The 16967-nt window shown below is 39.9% G+C and overlaps 2 protein-coding genes across 4 annotated transcripts in view; one reads left to right on the plus strand and one right to left on the minus strand.

Annotated features, from left to right (window-relative positions):
- Window positions 1-16967, plus strand: part of FYCO1 (FYVE and coiled-coil domain containing 1) — a 53600-nt gene that overhangs the window by 21795 nt on the left and 14838 nt on the right. For all 3 annotated transcript variants that reach the window (XM_010562047.1, XM_010562049.1, XM_010562048.1), the window contains exons 9-14: window positions 1031-1123; window positions 2159-2277; window positions 3702-3869; window positions 4302-4451; window positions 5932-6137; window positions 6482-6626. In XM_010562047.1, the coding sequence (XP_010560349.1) occupies window positions 1031-1123; window positions 2159-2277; window positions 3702-3869; window positions 4302-4451; window positions 5932-6137; window positions 6482-6626 (881 nt within the window). The remainder of the gene's footprint in view (window positions 1-1030; window positions 1124-2158; window positions 2278-3701; window positions 3870-4301; window positions 4452-5931; window positions 6138-6481; window positions 6627-16967) is intronic.
- CXCR6 (chemokine (C-X-C motif) receptor 6) lies at window positions 11832-12869 on the minus strand. Its single transcript, XM_010562046.1, has one exon. It carries the CDS (start codon window positions 12867-12869, stop codon window positions 11832-11834), a length of 1038 nt encoding a protein of 345 aa, XP_010560348.1.

Below are 16967 nucleotides of genomic sequence, written 5' to 3' on the forward strand. Positions count from 1 at the left end.
AGCTGTGCAGGATTTCCCCTGCTTTACCGCCTGCTGCAGCAATTACTGCGTGAAATCCTAAGGTTTGTGTTGGTCAGACTCTCAGACTAGCACACAACTAACCTTAGCCTGGGAATCTGAAAATGTCTCTATACACATGACCTAAGCCTATCTGAGGTAAAATAACTCTTCAGAGTTTTTTGGAGATGTATAGTATGGCCATCTGAGCACAGTGGAGAGGCCAAGTGATATGGAAAAGGCAGCCAGTAATGGAGAGGGTGATGATTTCTTATGTTGGCACTGAAGGTGGTGTCTTCTGTAACTTTTCCCTCTGGTCACAGCTGTGATTTTTATCCTTTTTGGTAGGAACGTTGCAAGACCTGTTACCCACACCCGTAACACTACTTCTCCTTAAAACTGATTTTGATGAAAACAAACTTAGACTGAGACCAGATACTTTTGCAGTTAATTCCCTCGCGTATTTTTGCTTTCAACTGCTCAAGGTAGCAGCCAAGAAGATCAAAGTTTTGCTTCCAGAAAAATGTGAGTCAGCCCTGTAAATGTGAAACAGCACACCTAAAGGCTGAAGATTTTATTGTGTTTGTTCTGCCATTCTGAGGTAATGTCTAAGACTGGCAGTTGATCAGAGGCTTATGCCACTGGTGATATGCAGAAATCCCACGAATTTGAGAAAATAGCATAATTTGTTTACGTTTCATTTTCATAAGGGCTTCTTAAACCTCAGTATGATTTGGGCTGTCTCACTCTCTTGAGCCAAAGCATTTTGCAAGTTGGGCCTTCTTTTTGTTGGGAACTGTAGTGGCCCATAGGAAGTTAACAGCAAAAAACAGCTGGTCTGCCACCACAGAGGGGAGTTTCCTTGAATCCATGAGATGAGTGCTTCTTTAGCTGTCTTTCCTGAGCCTGATGGTGGTGCTGCATTTATCCCATACATGGCAGTAAGAGTACTCATGATTCACAATTGGGAATTTTGTAGATGAAGGTATGGCTGCTAAAGGAATGCTAACTCCTGGCTCAATCTCTCTGCTAGGCTGTCAATGAAGAGTGTGGGAAAGTGAGGGAGCAACTTGAGGAGCAGAAGCGACAACAGCATGCTGCAGAGGAAGAGATTGCGGAGTTACAAGTAGGTGCTTGATCTGATTAAAAGACAGAGGTGTTTGTGTCAGCAGGCATTAGTGTTATAATTAAGGCAGGCAGCATTTCTGATGACTGGCTGTGGATCTGAGAAAGCCCTTGAATAAATATGGGTGCTGCAGACAAAATACTCGGCAGCTGAAAGTTAGCCACTGAAACAGGGATTACGAAAAGCATAACGGCGTATAGGATTTGTCCTGCTTTGAAAGCTAGTCAGGTTTTATGTAAGACCTGGTTATGTGTACACTTCTTAAATGGGGGTGCAGGTTTAAAAGGTGTCTGTCTTAGGCCCTACATGCCCACTGCACACAGCCATGTGTGTGGATCCAACTGTTTGCAGGCTGCAAGGGGCACTGAATCAGAGAACTATTCTGGCTGAGAAATAACACAGATGGAAGAAAATAGTTTTTTCACAATGCATTAATCAAACAGTTGAGTTAGGAGGGTCATACTGAGGTGTAAGGAATCCAGAAAAAAGAAAGTTAAGGTTTTTGAACCTAGCCCTGCCTGCTAGCAGAAATATATGTACACCTTTAGATGCAGTTAGGTATGTTCCCTGCGGACTGAGTTTGGCAGACTTCTCTGGAGAGGCTAGCTGTGAAAGAAGTTTTTACTTCCATTGTCCTTCATGTTCCATATAGCTTTAATAAACATTTTCCCCATTTTTAGTTGTTTTTTTTTCTTTTGAAAATATTAGGTGGTGAAAAAAGTTTTAGGGTGTATTTTGCCATTATCTTTGAGAGATTTTCCTTGATAAGGAGGCAAAAGCTCAACTGATATGGACTAACAAGAATTACAAGGCTTAATACTGTCTTACTTTAGAGTCTATCCCTTATTCAGTGTGACAGAAGTAATCAATCACTAGTACACAACTAATTAGTGTCTGCCTATACAATAATATCTTAATTGGTGGTTTGGCTTATCTGATTCTTTTAAAGCATTGTTTAGGTGTCTTGGTAATTGTCCAATGCTTGGTAAAGTGTTGGTTTTATATGTAAGGAAATACAGTAATTTATTTCACTAGGCTGCAAACACGAGTTTGTCTAGAAAGCTGGATGAAGCGAGAGAGCAGCTGTCTGAATCGGAATCTGCTCGGCTGCAGAAGGAAGAGGAGGTGACGTCTCTGAGAGAACTCTTGGAAAGGTGGGAGTTTGGGTTCTTTACACAAGCCGTTAATCATAAGCCAAGCAAGGGGCCAGTGACCAAGGCATATTGAAAATTGCTGTGGTGTATGAAGTAGCATATGCCACAGGTTTTATATAGGGTAAATAGTGCATGGGCACTGATGGGGAATATCGGATTGACACTTCAGATGAGAAATATGTAAATTACATAGAACACATGAATGCAAGGTTTAGGTTTTATTGTATTGTTAATTTAGCTGATGACATTAATTATATGTCTTCCTTTATGAAACTGAAAGACACTTTATAACCTCCTTTTACCTTATAGGTTAGTCACAAAATCAAAACACCAATACTGTCTCTTTTTTTTTTTTTCTTCTTTTTTCTTCATAAGGAATGGAAAATTTGCGCTTTTTGACAGTTTGTTTTTTCTTTCCTCTCCATGAAGTTTCAGGGAATCAGTAAGAATTATTTGAATTGGACCACATCCTGCACGTCTGTCAGGTTTCTTAACAGTTTCAAGTATCTAATGTAGGCTGTGTTTCCAAGGTCTGTAATGTGGGCCTGTGTGGTGCAGATTATCTGGCAGTCCAAAATAGATCTTCATGAGACATGGGCTCACACAGAGTCTAACGGATTAACCAAAGCCTATGTATTTTTACATTTTTGTGCTGATATCATCTGTCTTTTTGGGAAGACTGATAATTCTTTATCTATGCTGAAGGTTGTCAGTACAAAACCTAACTCATCAAAATACTTGAATTCAGCTGAATTGGCTGAGTGAGTTCAGACCAACTCAGCCCTTCATGTTGTGTTGCTGGAGCATTTTTGATCCATTGCTAGGACTCACAGTACTGAAATTACCATATATATCGTCAAGCCAAGACTTAAATTCTTGGAAGCTTCCTGGGGGCACTTCTTTCCACTGACTGTGCCGTGAACTGAGTTGTCTTAACCTTTAGTTTTTTAATTGCGTCTGTGCTAGAAGAATATAGCGAGAATCTGGTTTGCTTCCCTTTTGTGAACATGAAGGCTATGGAGGAGTATGTGTTAAATGGCCTTTTTGTGTGCTGTCTGCAAATGCTGGGCAACCTGTGGCTATAGGACTTTCCCTGTTTAGCTCAGTTTGCAGCTGATGATGATCTTAGCTTCCAAGGACACTAATTTTGTTCCCACTGTGGTAGCTGTCATAAGCTTCGCTATAAGCAGAGCATCCAAGAAATTGCTGATTGCTGACTGTATTCACCAGATAATGGATCTCTGTGCACTTTCAGTGATGCAGAAAACTGGAGATATTCTGGCTAGCTATAAAAAATATGTACACTGAGAACAATTTCACTGAAACTACCTGTTTATCAGGGTGGAGGACCCCTTTCTTCCATGGGGAAGACTTGAACGCGCATCAGCTAAAAACAATTCTTAATTGCCGTTGTATTTGATCAGGATCCAAAAAGAAGCTGATGAAGCAAAGGAGAAGGTCCTGGATTACAGTGACAAGCTCAGCAAGGTGGTGGCAGACAAAGATAGCAGCGACCAGAAGTTATTTGCTGAACTGGATGACCTGACAAGAACAAAACAGTTCCTCGAAGAACGTTTGATAGAACTTATCAGGTTGGCATCAAAATAAACAGCAAGCAGAAATTAAAATCCTAGCTTAGGATGTTAAGGGATACTGTCTAGGTGGTTCAGTCTTGTATTCCTGAATTGAAAATACAGGTAAAGGCCACGTTCATCAGCATTTGAAATTTTGTATTTCCATAATGCCGTCAAAAATATAACACCCAATATTATCTCCTCCTTAATTTACTGTCTGTTTTGCAAAAATATGTAGTTCTCTGCATGGGATGTGTTTTTTCTGCCCTCCTTCCAAAGACCTTTGGTAGGTTTCTTGATCTATCTATATTCCTGAAAGCTCCTCAGAAGTTACAGCAAAGCAATTTTTACTGTGAAGCTTTCACCAGCATTCAAATTGAGGTTGGTTAACAGTAAACCAGCACTGATAATTTCTATATGTTTTTCTTACTTTTAACTGTGTCTCTGCAGAGATAAGGATGCTTTGTGGCAAAAATCAGATGCTCTGGAATTTCAGCAGAAGCTTAGTGCAGAGCAAAGGTGGCAAGGGGACACAGAGGTTAATCATTGTTTGGACTGCCAGAGAGAGTTCTCATGGATGGTGCGCCGACACCACTGCAGGTCAGTTTGTTGAACTCCATTACGCTGTGCAAAAGCAAAAATCAGTATGATTGTTTACATGGATGAAATACTTCTTAATGTTCACAGTTCGTTGGTCAGAATCATTGATACAGGACACTGTACAGGCTGAAAGAACACATGAGCTCACAAGGGGATAAAAGACATTAATGGAAAGGTCCCTGGACATGTATTAAGGCAAAGATCTGGATGCAACTGTGACTTGGGGAGTCTGTCAGTTTCTCATTTCTGGAAACAAAGACAATCACACCCTACATAGTGTGTTTCTTTGAAGGGCTTTGTTTTTAATATATTTATTATGCACTGCTCTGTGCATGCTGTAAGCAATATTCACTAAGATGGTTTTGCTAGTGTGATAGAAGTATTCCAGAACAAATCCAATATCCTGTGCAATTATAGATTTGGTTGCTTACACTGGGTATGTTGAGAAATAATTACTGATTGTGGAGTAATCTTTTTAAAAAGTCAATATTAAATTATTTCCTATACAGTTAGCCTGCTTGGCTATTAGTTATTAGTTATCCTATCTAGATTTATTAAAATATATTTAAGTGGATGCATTTCAGGGTATTAGTGATATGTTTATTTTGGCTCTTTACTGTTCTTTATCCTTATGACCTGATTTATCATGTAAGGTACATAGTACTGGCACTGTTTCAGTTACAGATGAATGTAGGGAACATTCGGTGGGGATTAATGAATAGTGAAGTCATTTCCGGTAACAACTTCCAAATTACTTATTTCTACTAAAATCAGTGAAAGCTGCTCGTGTTTTCATCTACTAATGATTTAAATGATTATGAAAAACAAAACCAGTGAGGCTTCATGAGTAACAGACATCTCTGCTGGGTGCTTTTCTTCGTTAAAATCTTAACATGTGCATTAAAAAGTAGTTGACAGGTTTAATACTGAGAAACTGCAGAGCAGAGAGGGCAGGAGGAATGAATGTGCATATGTGTCCAATATTGTTTTTTCTTCCCTGTCTGAAGGGGAGAGGAGTGATTACTAAGTAGAGAGATAACAGACATGCTCTTACAGTCCTCACAATCAAATAGAGTTTTGCTCTAACTGAGGATGAGATTTGGCCTGTGTAATATTATTAAGTACATTTCCTTCATATGTACTTAATATAAGTATTATTTATTTGTATTGCATATTTGTGGGTATTTAATTGTTTTATGTCTTTATATTTAAACGTGGGGGGTGTTTAGTATTTGTATGCTTTTTTCTGGTTTTCCTATTTATTAAGTGTGAATGTGAATTTCTGTCCTGTGTTTGTCAAGAAAACTTGCTTCACCTCAGAAAGCAGCACAGTCTGCATTATGAGTTCTGCTGTGGATGTAGCATTCAGGCTTTTGCAGAGAACAAGACCATTATGACAAAGCCCCAAACTCTGTCACGTAGATATGTTCCGTCTGTATGTGGTACTATTCTAACACCTTTGGTTTCAAATCATTTCTAGAATGTGTGGTCGCATTTTCTGCTACTACTGCTGCAACAACTACATGGTGACAAAGCCTGGTGGAAAAAAGGAGCGTTGCTGCAGAGCTTGCTTTAATAAGCCTAGAGTCATTGTGGACAGTACAGATGACTCTGGATCCAGTGCCAACCAGGAAGGATCACCAGCGTCATTGGAATCACCTGTGTCACCATCCGAGAGGGCTTTTGGTTAGTGTGTTGTTCGCATGCTGTGGAGAAATAAGTAGGGTTCTTAGACCTTCTCCAAGAAACCACATAGTCACCTCCTGATCCAAGGACCTGCATGTTCCTGGAGTGTTTTCAGGGTGGGACTGCTCCCATCTTTGAATTTGATTGGTATTGACAGAAATTTGTTTGTATATTAAATGAGTGTCAGTCAGCCTGAGGTTTTCGGTTGGTTCTAGTAGTTACCTAATGCTTCTGTAAAGGCAGAGGAATGACCCAGTCTTCCCCCTTAAGGGTTTTGCTCATTTGTTTTCCAGACAACCAGCTAATACTGTTTATGTTTCTTTTCATGTCCTTTTATGGCACAGTTGCAAGTGAAGTCTCTAAACCACCAGATGATGCTGCATTTGATATAATCACTGATGAGGAGCTGTGCCAAGTACAGGAATCAGACTCTCTCCACAATGAAAGTCAGATGGAGGGAGAGTCTCTGGATCAAAGCATGACAGATCTGTGAGTAAACACTACTTCATGGAGAGGGGACTCTTTTGGGTTTTATTTGGAGTGTTGGGGTTTTTTTGCATTCAGTGGAGATAGCCAACCTCTGCATAAAGAGAAGACACTTCTAGTCCCTGCGACATGTTCAGTAGACCAGCCCAAAATAATTTTGGCCTATTTGCACAGTCAGCATCTAATCTAGTAAATCCAAACAGCTTCATTCTCTCCCTCCACCTACTTCACCACAGCACAGAGGAGTAGTCCCAGTTCTGTGCTGTCATCAGGCCAGCTGTCACCATTAAAATCAGCTTGCAGGCCACACTGGATCACTGGTCATTCACACTTAAGTGATAATAGGACCTAAGCAATACTCTCTGTCAGACTCACCATTACTTAATATCAAGAGAACAAGGAGGTAGGGAAAAGATAAGGATAGATGTGCTCTTTTTATGACGGGCTTCGTTGAACTGAATGTGAAATAACTGGTCTGTGTCTGTAAGATTCCTTACTACTTTAAAGATAACAGCTTACAGCAAAGAAAAAGAACAGGAATTGTGTAGCTAAATCTGGCACAAGTTTGTTCTTTTATTTCCTAAGAAAATGAGAGTGAATGCAGATTTCAGTCTCTTTTTTTTTTTACATCTATTTCTACATAAATTAGCAATGAAGAGGATCTAAGGCCATCTAATATCCGAGTACTTGATTTGCAAACTTTGTTGTAGTATTATAGTTTAATGTATATCCATGTTTGTACAAGACATTGTTTTACTATTCCTCAAATATTTTCAAATATTTTCCAAAAATTCTGTTCTGTAAAATATATTATCTTTCAAAAACTTTTATGTATTTGAGAAAAAAAAAAAAAGGCACTTTCACCTAAATTCTGTACTTGTTCTGCTTCTGAGCAGAAAAATAAGTGTGATAAATCTAACTGAATGCTAAACTGAAAATAGCCATAGAGTAACCAGCCTCCTGCTGGGAAAGCAGATCTAGACTCTTTTGCTCTCAGCAGACCTGTTTCTGGCATAAACCACAGTAATTTGCAATTTGGGTAGAAGGCAGACTGTACAGACTTGTTTATTTGGAAAAAAAACTTTCCAAAATTCTACATTTGGGGGTTTTGGTAAATAAGTTCTGTGCATTCTGCCTATTTTGTATACAATTGACACTGACAGTATATTCATGTTTATCATGCATTGGGCAGACATGAACGAACTGAGCTTCATAATGCTCTTGTGAAGTTAGTATTGCCTTTGTTTTGCAAAGGGACGATTTGCAGTGGTGGATTTTTGTTTGTTTGTTGGTTTTAAGAAAGAAAAAAAAGTGTCATGTACTACTACTTTGAATTCATGCTGTCTGCAGAGGGGATATCAGAGGTGAGTTAGCTCTGGAGAATACAACCAGGAAAATAGAAATAAGTAATAATTTTTCAGTTTGGGGTTGGGCTAGATTTGTCTTGTCCCACAAAGTATTCAAGTTGGAAGGAAGGATTGCCACTAACGATGGAATACTATTCTTGAAGGGCACCCATGCAACATCCTACTTGCACCATGTAAACTTTTAAAGGCTGTCCATCTCCTGTTGTTCACAGATTATAGGCAGGAAAGCCAGGAAATAGTGTTTTATCCTCTGTTGCTCTTGGTTCATCAGTTTTACAAGTGCAGGGGGAGAGTCTTACTATAGTCATGCTTTGAGCTTGAGACATACTTTGCAGAGAATGCAGGCCACACCTGCCCTTCCCATGACACTTGTAATGTTTGAAAGGTCTCACTAGCCTGAACACTGGAGAGGGCAATGGCTGCCTTACACAGTGGATGACTTGAGCATCTCATATTGAGTGTGTGGTTTTGTGTTACGGGAGGGATGTAGAAACTGATACATGAGTCGGATGATGGTGCGGCATCTGTGGTACGTGTTGAAGAAAAAAAGCAGAGGACTGTGATTATGATGGCACAGAAGTTTTCTCACTTGTTTTTGTGGTGAGGAGTGTATGTGTACCCAAAGCCTGAGTGCAGCTTAGCACAGATAATGTGACTTTTGATACCATGGGTGTTTGATGGTAAACATGCCAGAGCCCCTATACTGAATATGAGCGAAGGTTCTGCTGACCCTCTGTCCTATCTTTGGCAGCAGCCCACAGCAGATGTACTGATAATTTCCCAGTGTCTTCTCCCACCTTCTAAGGATCTGCACTTCAGGGGCTTTCTGGGCTACTGGTTTCACTGCTTCAGATTTTTTGGCTGTACTGGACTGGTGGACCACCTTGACTTCATATAGACCTTTGATCTTCTTTTTGAAAGTGTCCAGTGAAATGTGGCCTGATTCCTATGTGGAGACTTAAGGTAGTCTTGAAGTATAAATAATAATCCACTGGCATCCCAATAATGTTCTCTTTGCATGACATTGAATATATGGGGTAGAATTTGCTTTGATATTGTGCCTGGGAAAGACACAAAGGATGCAAGATCGTGGTTGCTAGATGGATGTCTGAGGAATGCATACAAATAAGTAAGTTTTCAGGTCAGACTTCTTTATTGGGATTCTACAGAAAATAGTCCAAGCTATTCATTTTTTGCCAGAGATTTGAACTAATTGGTGCAGCTCTAAAAGGGAGGGAGATGAGCAGCCAAGAGAGGGAAGAGAAGGGAGGCTGGCTGGTCCAAATAGAGAGAAGATCTGTGGTAGACATCCTCTGTTGACATAGTTTCTTAAAGTCTTACTCTGTCTGAGTGTCTGGCTGAGATTTTTTCACACTGACCTTACCTTATTCTAAGTGTAAGTCCTTGCTGGACTGGAAATGCAATTTGGTGCTCAAAGCAGTGAATTATCTTAAAGGATATTTTCTTTTCCATTTGTCCCCCTTTTGGTGTCCACTGTACTGTTACTCTGGTTTTCACTTGTTCTCTTCACTTAACGCTGCCCCTGTAGTTCTTTCCTTGAAGTGACATGAAATGATTATGACAGCATTACTTTATAACAGCAAATTTTGAGAGACTGCCTTTATTGGTATGGGTCAGTTGAGAACTAAAAAAACCGCATCTTGGTCATGAGCTGCAGAAGTATGTGGCAAGGTAAGATAGATGCTGTACCAGTATAACTCTGACCTCGAAGCAGCTCTTGCCTAAAGGTTAGGATTAGGCAGCAGTTGCTTCATGCTTTCAGGTCTGTTATGTGAGTTTGGAGCAACCTGATTGAAATCTTAAGGTGAGAAGCTGTGCAATTGCGGTACATCCTGCTACTTCAAGGCTCATGGGTTCTCTTTTGAAGTGTTGTATTTTTAAACTCTTTTATTTCTAAAGCTTTCACATTTGCAGACTGTGTTCTAAAACAAAGGTCGGGATATTGTATAGCACTGGGACAAAGTCCTCAGAGTAAACCAGTGCACTGTGTTTCCATTTTAACATATTGTAGAAATTACATGCCTGCAATAAATGTTGCAGCAGCAGAATCAAGATCATAGATGGCAGAAGGGTAAAAAAAAAAAAAATAAAATTGACACTATCCTGGTATGGAAACAAAGAGTTTATTCACAGCTTGGTACTGCTTTTGGTAGAAAGGACATCTCAGCCTGTCTGCACTGTGGTTGCTTTGGTTTGGATTCTTTTTTTCTTAATGACTCATGACACTCTTTCCTGACCTAATTACAACTCACACAGCTGGGCAGGGTGCCAGCATAGCCAAAAGGGGGAACTGCATGTGGCCTGAAGCATTTGCTGCCCTGTGCAGAGAGGAGTGGAACAGGAGCACCTCTCACTACGCTCTGCTGGCAAAGCCTGCCTTTCAGCTGTGTGTTGGGATTGCAGCTTTACTTGCTACAGGGACGTGGAAGCCCAGCACGTTCCTTCCTAGTTTTGTTTTTAAGGGTGTTGCACCATTTCACTATGGGAGAAACGAGAGATTGCGTAGTAAGGAAAGGATTGCCTAAGCAGCTGTTTACCAAGCAGAAAAAGGTGATGTGGACACAATGGTGCCGATAAGGGTCAGGTACCACTGAGCTGCAGTGATCTGGCAAGAAGCACTGAGTGTTAATGGGCAGAAAAGGAACATCCAGAGTAAGCATGGTTATTGCAAGAATGGTTTGAAACAGGTTAAAACTGGTATTTCAAAGCTGTAACGCAAAGGACTTTCAGCCTTTGGGACAGACCCAATGCTGCCTTCACCATAGGCAGCCCATAGCTGTATAAAGCCCTCCCTCTGCTCCTCTCCGACATCCCTTCTTTCTTCTCCCTACTCCAGTCTCCACCCCTGTTCTGCTACTCTCTGCAACAGCTTTCGTGTACTTTCTGCCCCTGTCTGCACTGCCCTCTGCACACCTTTTTGCCTCCCACAGGGAAGTGAAAAGGCCAGAGGTGGAAAGGAGGGACTGCAGGAACAAGGAAGGCAAACAACTAAGGAGTTTCATGGCAAGGGAACCAGGGTGCTGAGGGGATGCCAGGAAAAGCAGACTGGAAAGATGTCATGGTGCAAAGAATGTGTGGGAATGAGGGGTTGAGAGTTTGCGTCTAAGGAAACACTGCTCAGTGTTAGAGCCCGTGGGTGGTATGATGTCCCTTGTGTTGACAGGGGGTCTAGTCATCTGGCAACATGAGCTCTGTTATCAGAAGTAAGATACAAAGAAGTGTATGGGAGATTCGGACCATGAACCTGATAGTAGATGGAAGGCAGATGAAAATGGTGCTTTATTACAGAAATTTTAGATGAAAGCTAAAGGAGTGTGCATGGAGACCTTCTCCCAAGTGGAAAAATATTAAAAAAACCCCAACCACACATGAAACCCAGCATGAAGATTGAAACATGTATGTCTTTAATCCAGGAATTCTCATTAAATGAATGACCTGAACTAAAATTTGTAATATCTTTGAAACAAAACTCATACAGTCTTTGGTTAACAAACACCTTTCATGGAAAACCAGCAGGCCAGAGGTTTGGTGAATGTCTTCAGCCTCTCCAGAGCCATGAAGTCCAAGTTAGCATTGTCATGAAGAACTAAGTTTTATCTCATTGTTTCTTATACCTTTTTAAGATCTTCTGCACAGTTAACTGAATTACCAGCTTTGTCTCAGAATCAGCTCTGACCAGGAAAAGCATGAAATGCTGAAGTATCATGATTAAGATGTCTTTACTAATGGGATTGTATTTCCTCTTTCATGCGAGCTACCTATCTCAGTATTTACAAAAAAAAAAAAAGCTGTAAATAGTTGCCAGATTTTCTAGGCAGTTTTATAGCTGGTACATGCTTGTTGCATCTGCATTATTGGAGGCAGTAAAAGTTTTAGAGCCTTCTTCTTCAGTGGTTTGCCACTGTTTAACCATAACTTGCCGTTTGACGCATCTTGAATTTTTAATAATTTTCTGTAAGTTCCTCCTGAATTTCACCCCCATGAAGAAATACAGAACAGGATTAAGACAGCCGTGGAAATAAGCAAGAGCTTCTGTTATAATGATTGCATATTCAAAGCTGCTGTTCAGGTTAAAGCTCCAGTCTATGATCTTTATCAGTCTCAAGAAAGTGTAGGGTGACTGAGTAAGAATAAATATGGCAACTACAGAAAATATTTTCTTTAGAGATTTGTTCTTTTGAAAACTCCTGGCATGCAGTAAGGTTCTAATAATTAGTGAGTAGCAGATGATCATGGCTAGCATGGGAATAAAATAGCCAAGGGTCACTTGGATCACTTCAAGAACCATTTCTGTGTGATGGTTTGGGTATTCTTCCTGGCATATTGTCTTATCAATACTAAACACCTCACTAAAAATAAACTGTGGTGCAGCAAATGCTAGTGAGATCACCCAGATCAAGACACAGATTAATTTGCCCCATGTCATTCGTTTGGTTTGACACATACGTGCTTTGGTTGCAAAAGTAATAGCAATAAGCCGGTCAAAGGTGATAGACGTTAGAGTTAGCATTGAAGTGTACAAGTTCAGAGTATACAAGCCTCGTATAATACGACATGCCACGGTGCCAAAAGTCCACTCCTGAGCAGCAGAATATGCCCAGAATGGCAGTGTCCAAAGGAAGACCCAGTCAGCTATGGCCAAGTTCAGCAAAAATATATCTGTCAGCATCTTCCGTTTCTCATAGAAAGCTAGTATGACAAAGACAAGTGCATTTCCTGCTAGCCCAAGGATGAAAACAGCCGAATACATACAGGGCAGGAAGACTCTTGTAAATGTATGAAAATTCTCACTTCCATTTTCGTTGGGATCAATGATGGAGAAGTTATAATAAAAGTTGGCAGTATCTGTAGTTGCCATGTTGCCTTCTTTTTAAAGGCAGCCTGTAAGGAGACATGTTGAGATTTTTTTACTCAGCAAATAATTAAATCCTAATGCATCCAGGAGACAGACAAAATCTTAAGTGCTAACAGATAAAAGTTGTAGTAAAGCATCCATGACAGACAAAAGCAAATATACTCATTTGCTGAAGAGGATTGTCTTGACAGTCAAGACCCAAACACAACAGCTGGTGGATTTAAATACATCATCTGTTACCAGATTTATACCGATGGGGACTCAAAACAATAAACAAGACAATTACAAAGACACTTCTGAAAGCAGAATATGGATAAAGCTTTCAAATACATCACTGGTTTAGTGTTTGGATCGAGGGTTTCTGGGGAAACCCATGAGAGAAACAGAATTTGTTTTGCCAAATTCAGCCTTTAAGCTCAGGTTGCAGGCTCTAAGCATCAGAGTTGTTTGGCTTGGGTGGGACCTGTCTCAAAGTAGGGTTTGAGTCTCAGTGAGCGAGCACTTTAGAGCTTGTGGTTCAGTTCAGCCTTAGCTCATTGTTTAGATGTTAGTCACATCATCAGATGGCGGCACTTCTTCCTTTCCCCTTCTCAAGTGACTTACTGGAAACATGGTGGATTTTCATTAATGTCTCTTCCACGTTTGATTTTGGTTAATCTGTTTCAAGCATTTGTATTGCTGTCAGAGAGAGGAGTGACCACTTCTCTGCCAACCCCCCTCCATCACAACCCCCTCAAGAGCTGCTGCAGTATTGAAGTGTCAGCTCTCCTTGGCAAGGGTCTGTTTTCTGTAAGGGCTATGCCAGCACATAAGAGTAATGGCCATAAGAGTAATAACCAGATTTGCAAGCTGTTTACCTTGTAAACAAAATCTTTTGTGAGACAGGTTAATGGGGTTTTCAAAGATCTAGCCTAAAGTTAAATGTCCTCTCTCTTAAGCTATAAAGAACATGTTTCTGTGAGACTAATACCATTACAAGGTATTACTCAGCCTAAGATTAGCAGAATTTGCCTCTGAATCATTTAGATTGGCTGAAAGGCCTCGCCTGTGTGAGTTATAATGTACAGCAGACTGAACATTAACAGAAAAAGTAGTTTCTGCAGGGCCAAGAAGCAGAGCAGGTGCAGTCTGTTACTCACCAGATAAGTACTATAAGACTGTGTGCCCCTTTGAAAAGTTACTGGCTCCTTATAAAATAGTTTAGTTTTCAATTCAGATGGAGGCCAAGTGTAGCATGAAGATAACAAGCAAAAGTAAGCTAGGCTCAACAACATCAAGGAAAAGTATACTGAAACAAATGGAAGCACTGTGTTTTATTTTACATACCCTTTGCAACAGCAGTCAGCTGACGTTTCTTGCCTCTTTCTTGTAAAGGAAAAGTGTTTTCCTCTAAGCTGAAACAAATTACTAGGTACTCAGTTATGTAGTTTGACAACATAACATTACATTAGTAGCCTTACTAAAATAGTATAGTTCTTTCTGGTTGCCAAGCTTACTTGAGATGAGCCTTTAGGAGAGTCTTACTGACTCTTTAAAAGAATTTTTAATACCCGCTTTTAATCCAGAATAGTTTTTTGCCATAATAAGATACAGCATTCACTCTCTGGACAGACCAAAATATTTTAAAATTTAACTAATTTTTTTCCTATTACATTAATGTTCTTTATAGGAACTTTCAAATTCAGGCAGTAATACCCTAATTTGGTTTTGGTGAAAGCAGGTGGGAGTTTTACTGTGGATTTCATGTGGAAGCCAGGCTAGGATAATTGTTGAACTCCCACTGTGAAGGATTTTCTTCTGTACAAATAGCAGGCACTGGCTTCTGATATTGTTGTCTCCCCCACATGCTGACATGAGCAGATCTGCATATCGACGGAGAACAGGATGCTGCAGAAGAGATCTTTCTGAGTTAAAAAAGTTTAATATGTCATGTGCTTTATATTTCTCAGTTAGCTGGGCTCCTAAACTCTGAATTTATGGATCGTGTTTTAGGAAAGAGATGAGGTGACTGACACCATCAAACAGATGGCAAAGGATTAATGGGAGTCCTTGAAAGTGACCTTTCAACTGATGCTCTAGAAATTTATTTTCTTGTTACATTCTTGGGATCTTAAAGGTCTTAAGTCTTCTTTCTTTTCCTTCCTTCTCTTGTCTGAATATAGTCATTTAAGTTCCTTCTGGGTTTGACAGCAGGAGAAATGAGTCTTAAATGCCTGACTCATTATCAACTCCTCTGCTGAAAAAAAAAAAATCCTACATGCATAAAATAGGTTAACCTTGCAGAACTGTACACTCATTTTTGAGGCAAAGTCAGGTGTGGCAATTCCTAGCCCAAATGTGTTTGGGTTTTTGGGTTGGTTTGGGGTTTTGTTTGGTTTTTTTGGTTTTTTTGCTGGAGAGCAATAAGGAGCTGAGAGAGGCGCTAAAGCTGAAAACTTTTTAATCTCAATTGTTGCATTCCAGACAAGCTGAAGTTACATCTCAGAGTTGTTCAAGAAGGCTCTCTTAAAAGCTGATCCTGTATTATAAGGCTGAACAGTTTCTGGATCAGCTGACCACCCTTGCCAAATATTCTCAATCTTTGCTACTGAAAATGTGCCACAAGTGTGTGTAACATGGTATGGAAGTTAAAAACGTAGGGGGAGACCCTTATCTTCTGCAGACCAGCGTCTCCAGTCCACTAAAATACAGATCAATAAGCTTTTTTCCTTCCTCCCCTCCCCCCCACCAGTGGATGGTAAATTTTTTTAAGAGTCCAGCGATTTCCTTTAAAAAGGTTTTCATTTATTCATGATGCATTGTAATTATGTTACCTGATATTTTTCTAGCTAGAAGCTCTTAAAGTATCCTGCTTGTTACTCACACACCTAAGTTAGAGTCCAGATTGTATGTTGTCTCAAACGTCAGTGCTGTTACACCTAGTCAGACTGTTCATGGAGTTATTCTAGCTTTCCTCAAAGGAAAGAACAGTAGTAATCCTTCTACCTGAAGTAACATAGTGGGAAAGCATTTTGTTGGGGAGGGATGGAGTGGGAAGAAGATTCCCTGGTCAGGAGACAGCAAGCAGGTGAGTTTATTTGCAGGGAAGTGTTGTTACAGTTTGTATGGACTGAGTCTAGGTTCTAAAAAGGTTTAGAAGTCTAACAAGCTTAAATTGGATAGGAACAACATCACAGGTAGAAAAGTGAGCTAAAGAGAGCCATGCAGTGTCCAGTGTGTTAATACAGGATTTGCTTTGAGGTCTGGTTCTCTTACAGTTAACTCTCAAACTGATGAAATGGAAATGCAAGCAAGTAATGGAGAGTCAGAACATGCTATTCTGGTTTGCCCCACTATGCATAGATAGGTAGTTGTCCTGTCACCAGAAGAAGGCTGCTTATCATTTCTACCACTCTGGGAACTGGGTGTCCCAGGAGCTGGTAGTCTCAGTGTTACAGGGTTTTTTTCCCCATTTGGTCTCCATGGTCTAATTTCTGTTGTGCTGATCAGCTATCCTGCTTTAGTAGCTGCACCTGAAAAGCAGGGTATAAAAAGCAGTAATAATGATCTTGCCATTGGTTCATTTCTGTTCTCAGTCTTCCAAACAGAAAATCCAATATATATCAATCTTTTTTAAATAAATCTAAATAAAAGTAATTTTAACATATAATAATAAACAGTATAATTTGCCATCACAATAGATACAGACTATAAACAGAAAAATGGCAAATAATGCTCATCAACATCATGTGATATGCCTTACTTAGAAATAAACGTTACAAAAGGGTTTTGAGATTGTAATCAGAAAAGGTGAAATTATCTCATATATATATTTGTTAGAAGAGATGAGAGGTTTTCAAGCACATATCAGTTGGAAAAACAGATTCTGGAGCATAAATGGAACGGAGATAATTAACATATACCTTCTTAGTTCCAGATATCCAAAAAATTTGTCTAAAGGTCTTTTTCAAAAACTAGCAAGTGTAAACCAAAGAGCTACTGCAATAACAAGGCATTGGAAAAGATTTAATAACAAAACTAGAATGCAAAATCAGTATCTTCAACAGTCTGAATGAAACCCCATACTTTCTCTTAAATTTTGCATATCATGATGGAGGATAT

Source organism: Haliaeetus leucocephalus, unplaced genomic scaffold (assembly GCF_000737465.1).
Source record: "Haliaeetus leucocephalus isolate CR32 unplaced genomic scaffold, Haliaeetus_leucocephalus-4.0 Scaffold153, whole genome shotgun sequence".
Lineage (NCBI taxonomy): Eukaryota > Metazoa > Chordata > Aves > Accipitriformes > Accipitridae > Haliaeetus > Haliaeetus leucocephalus.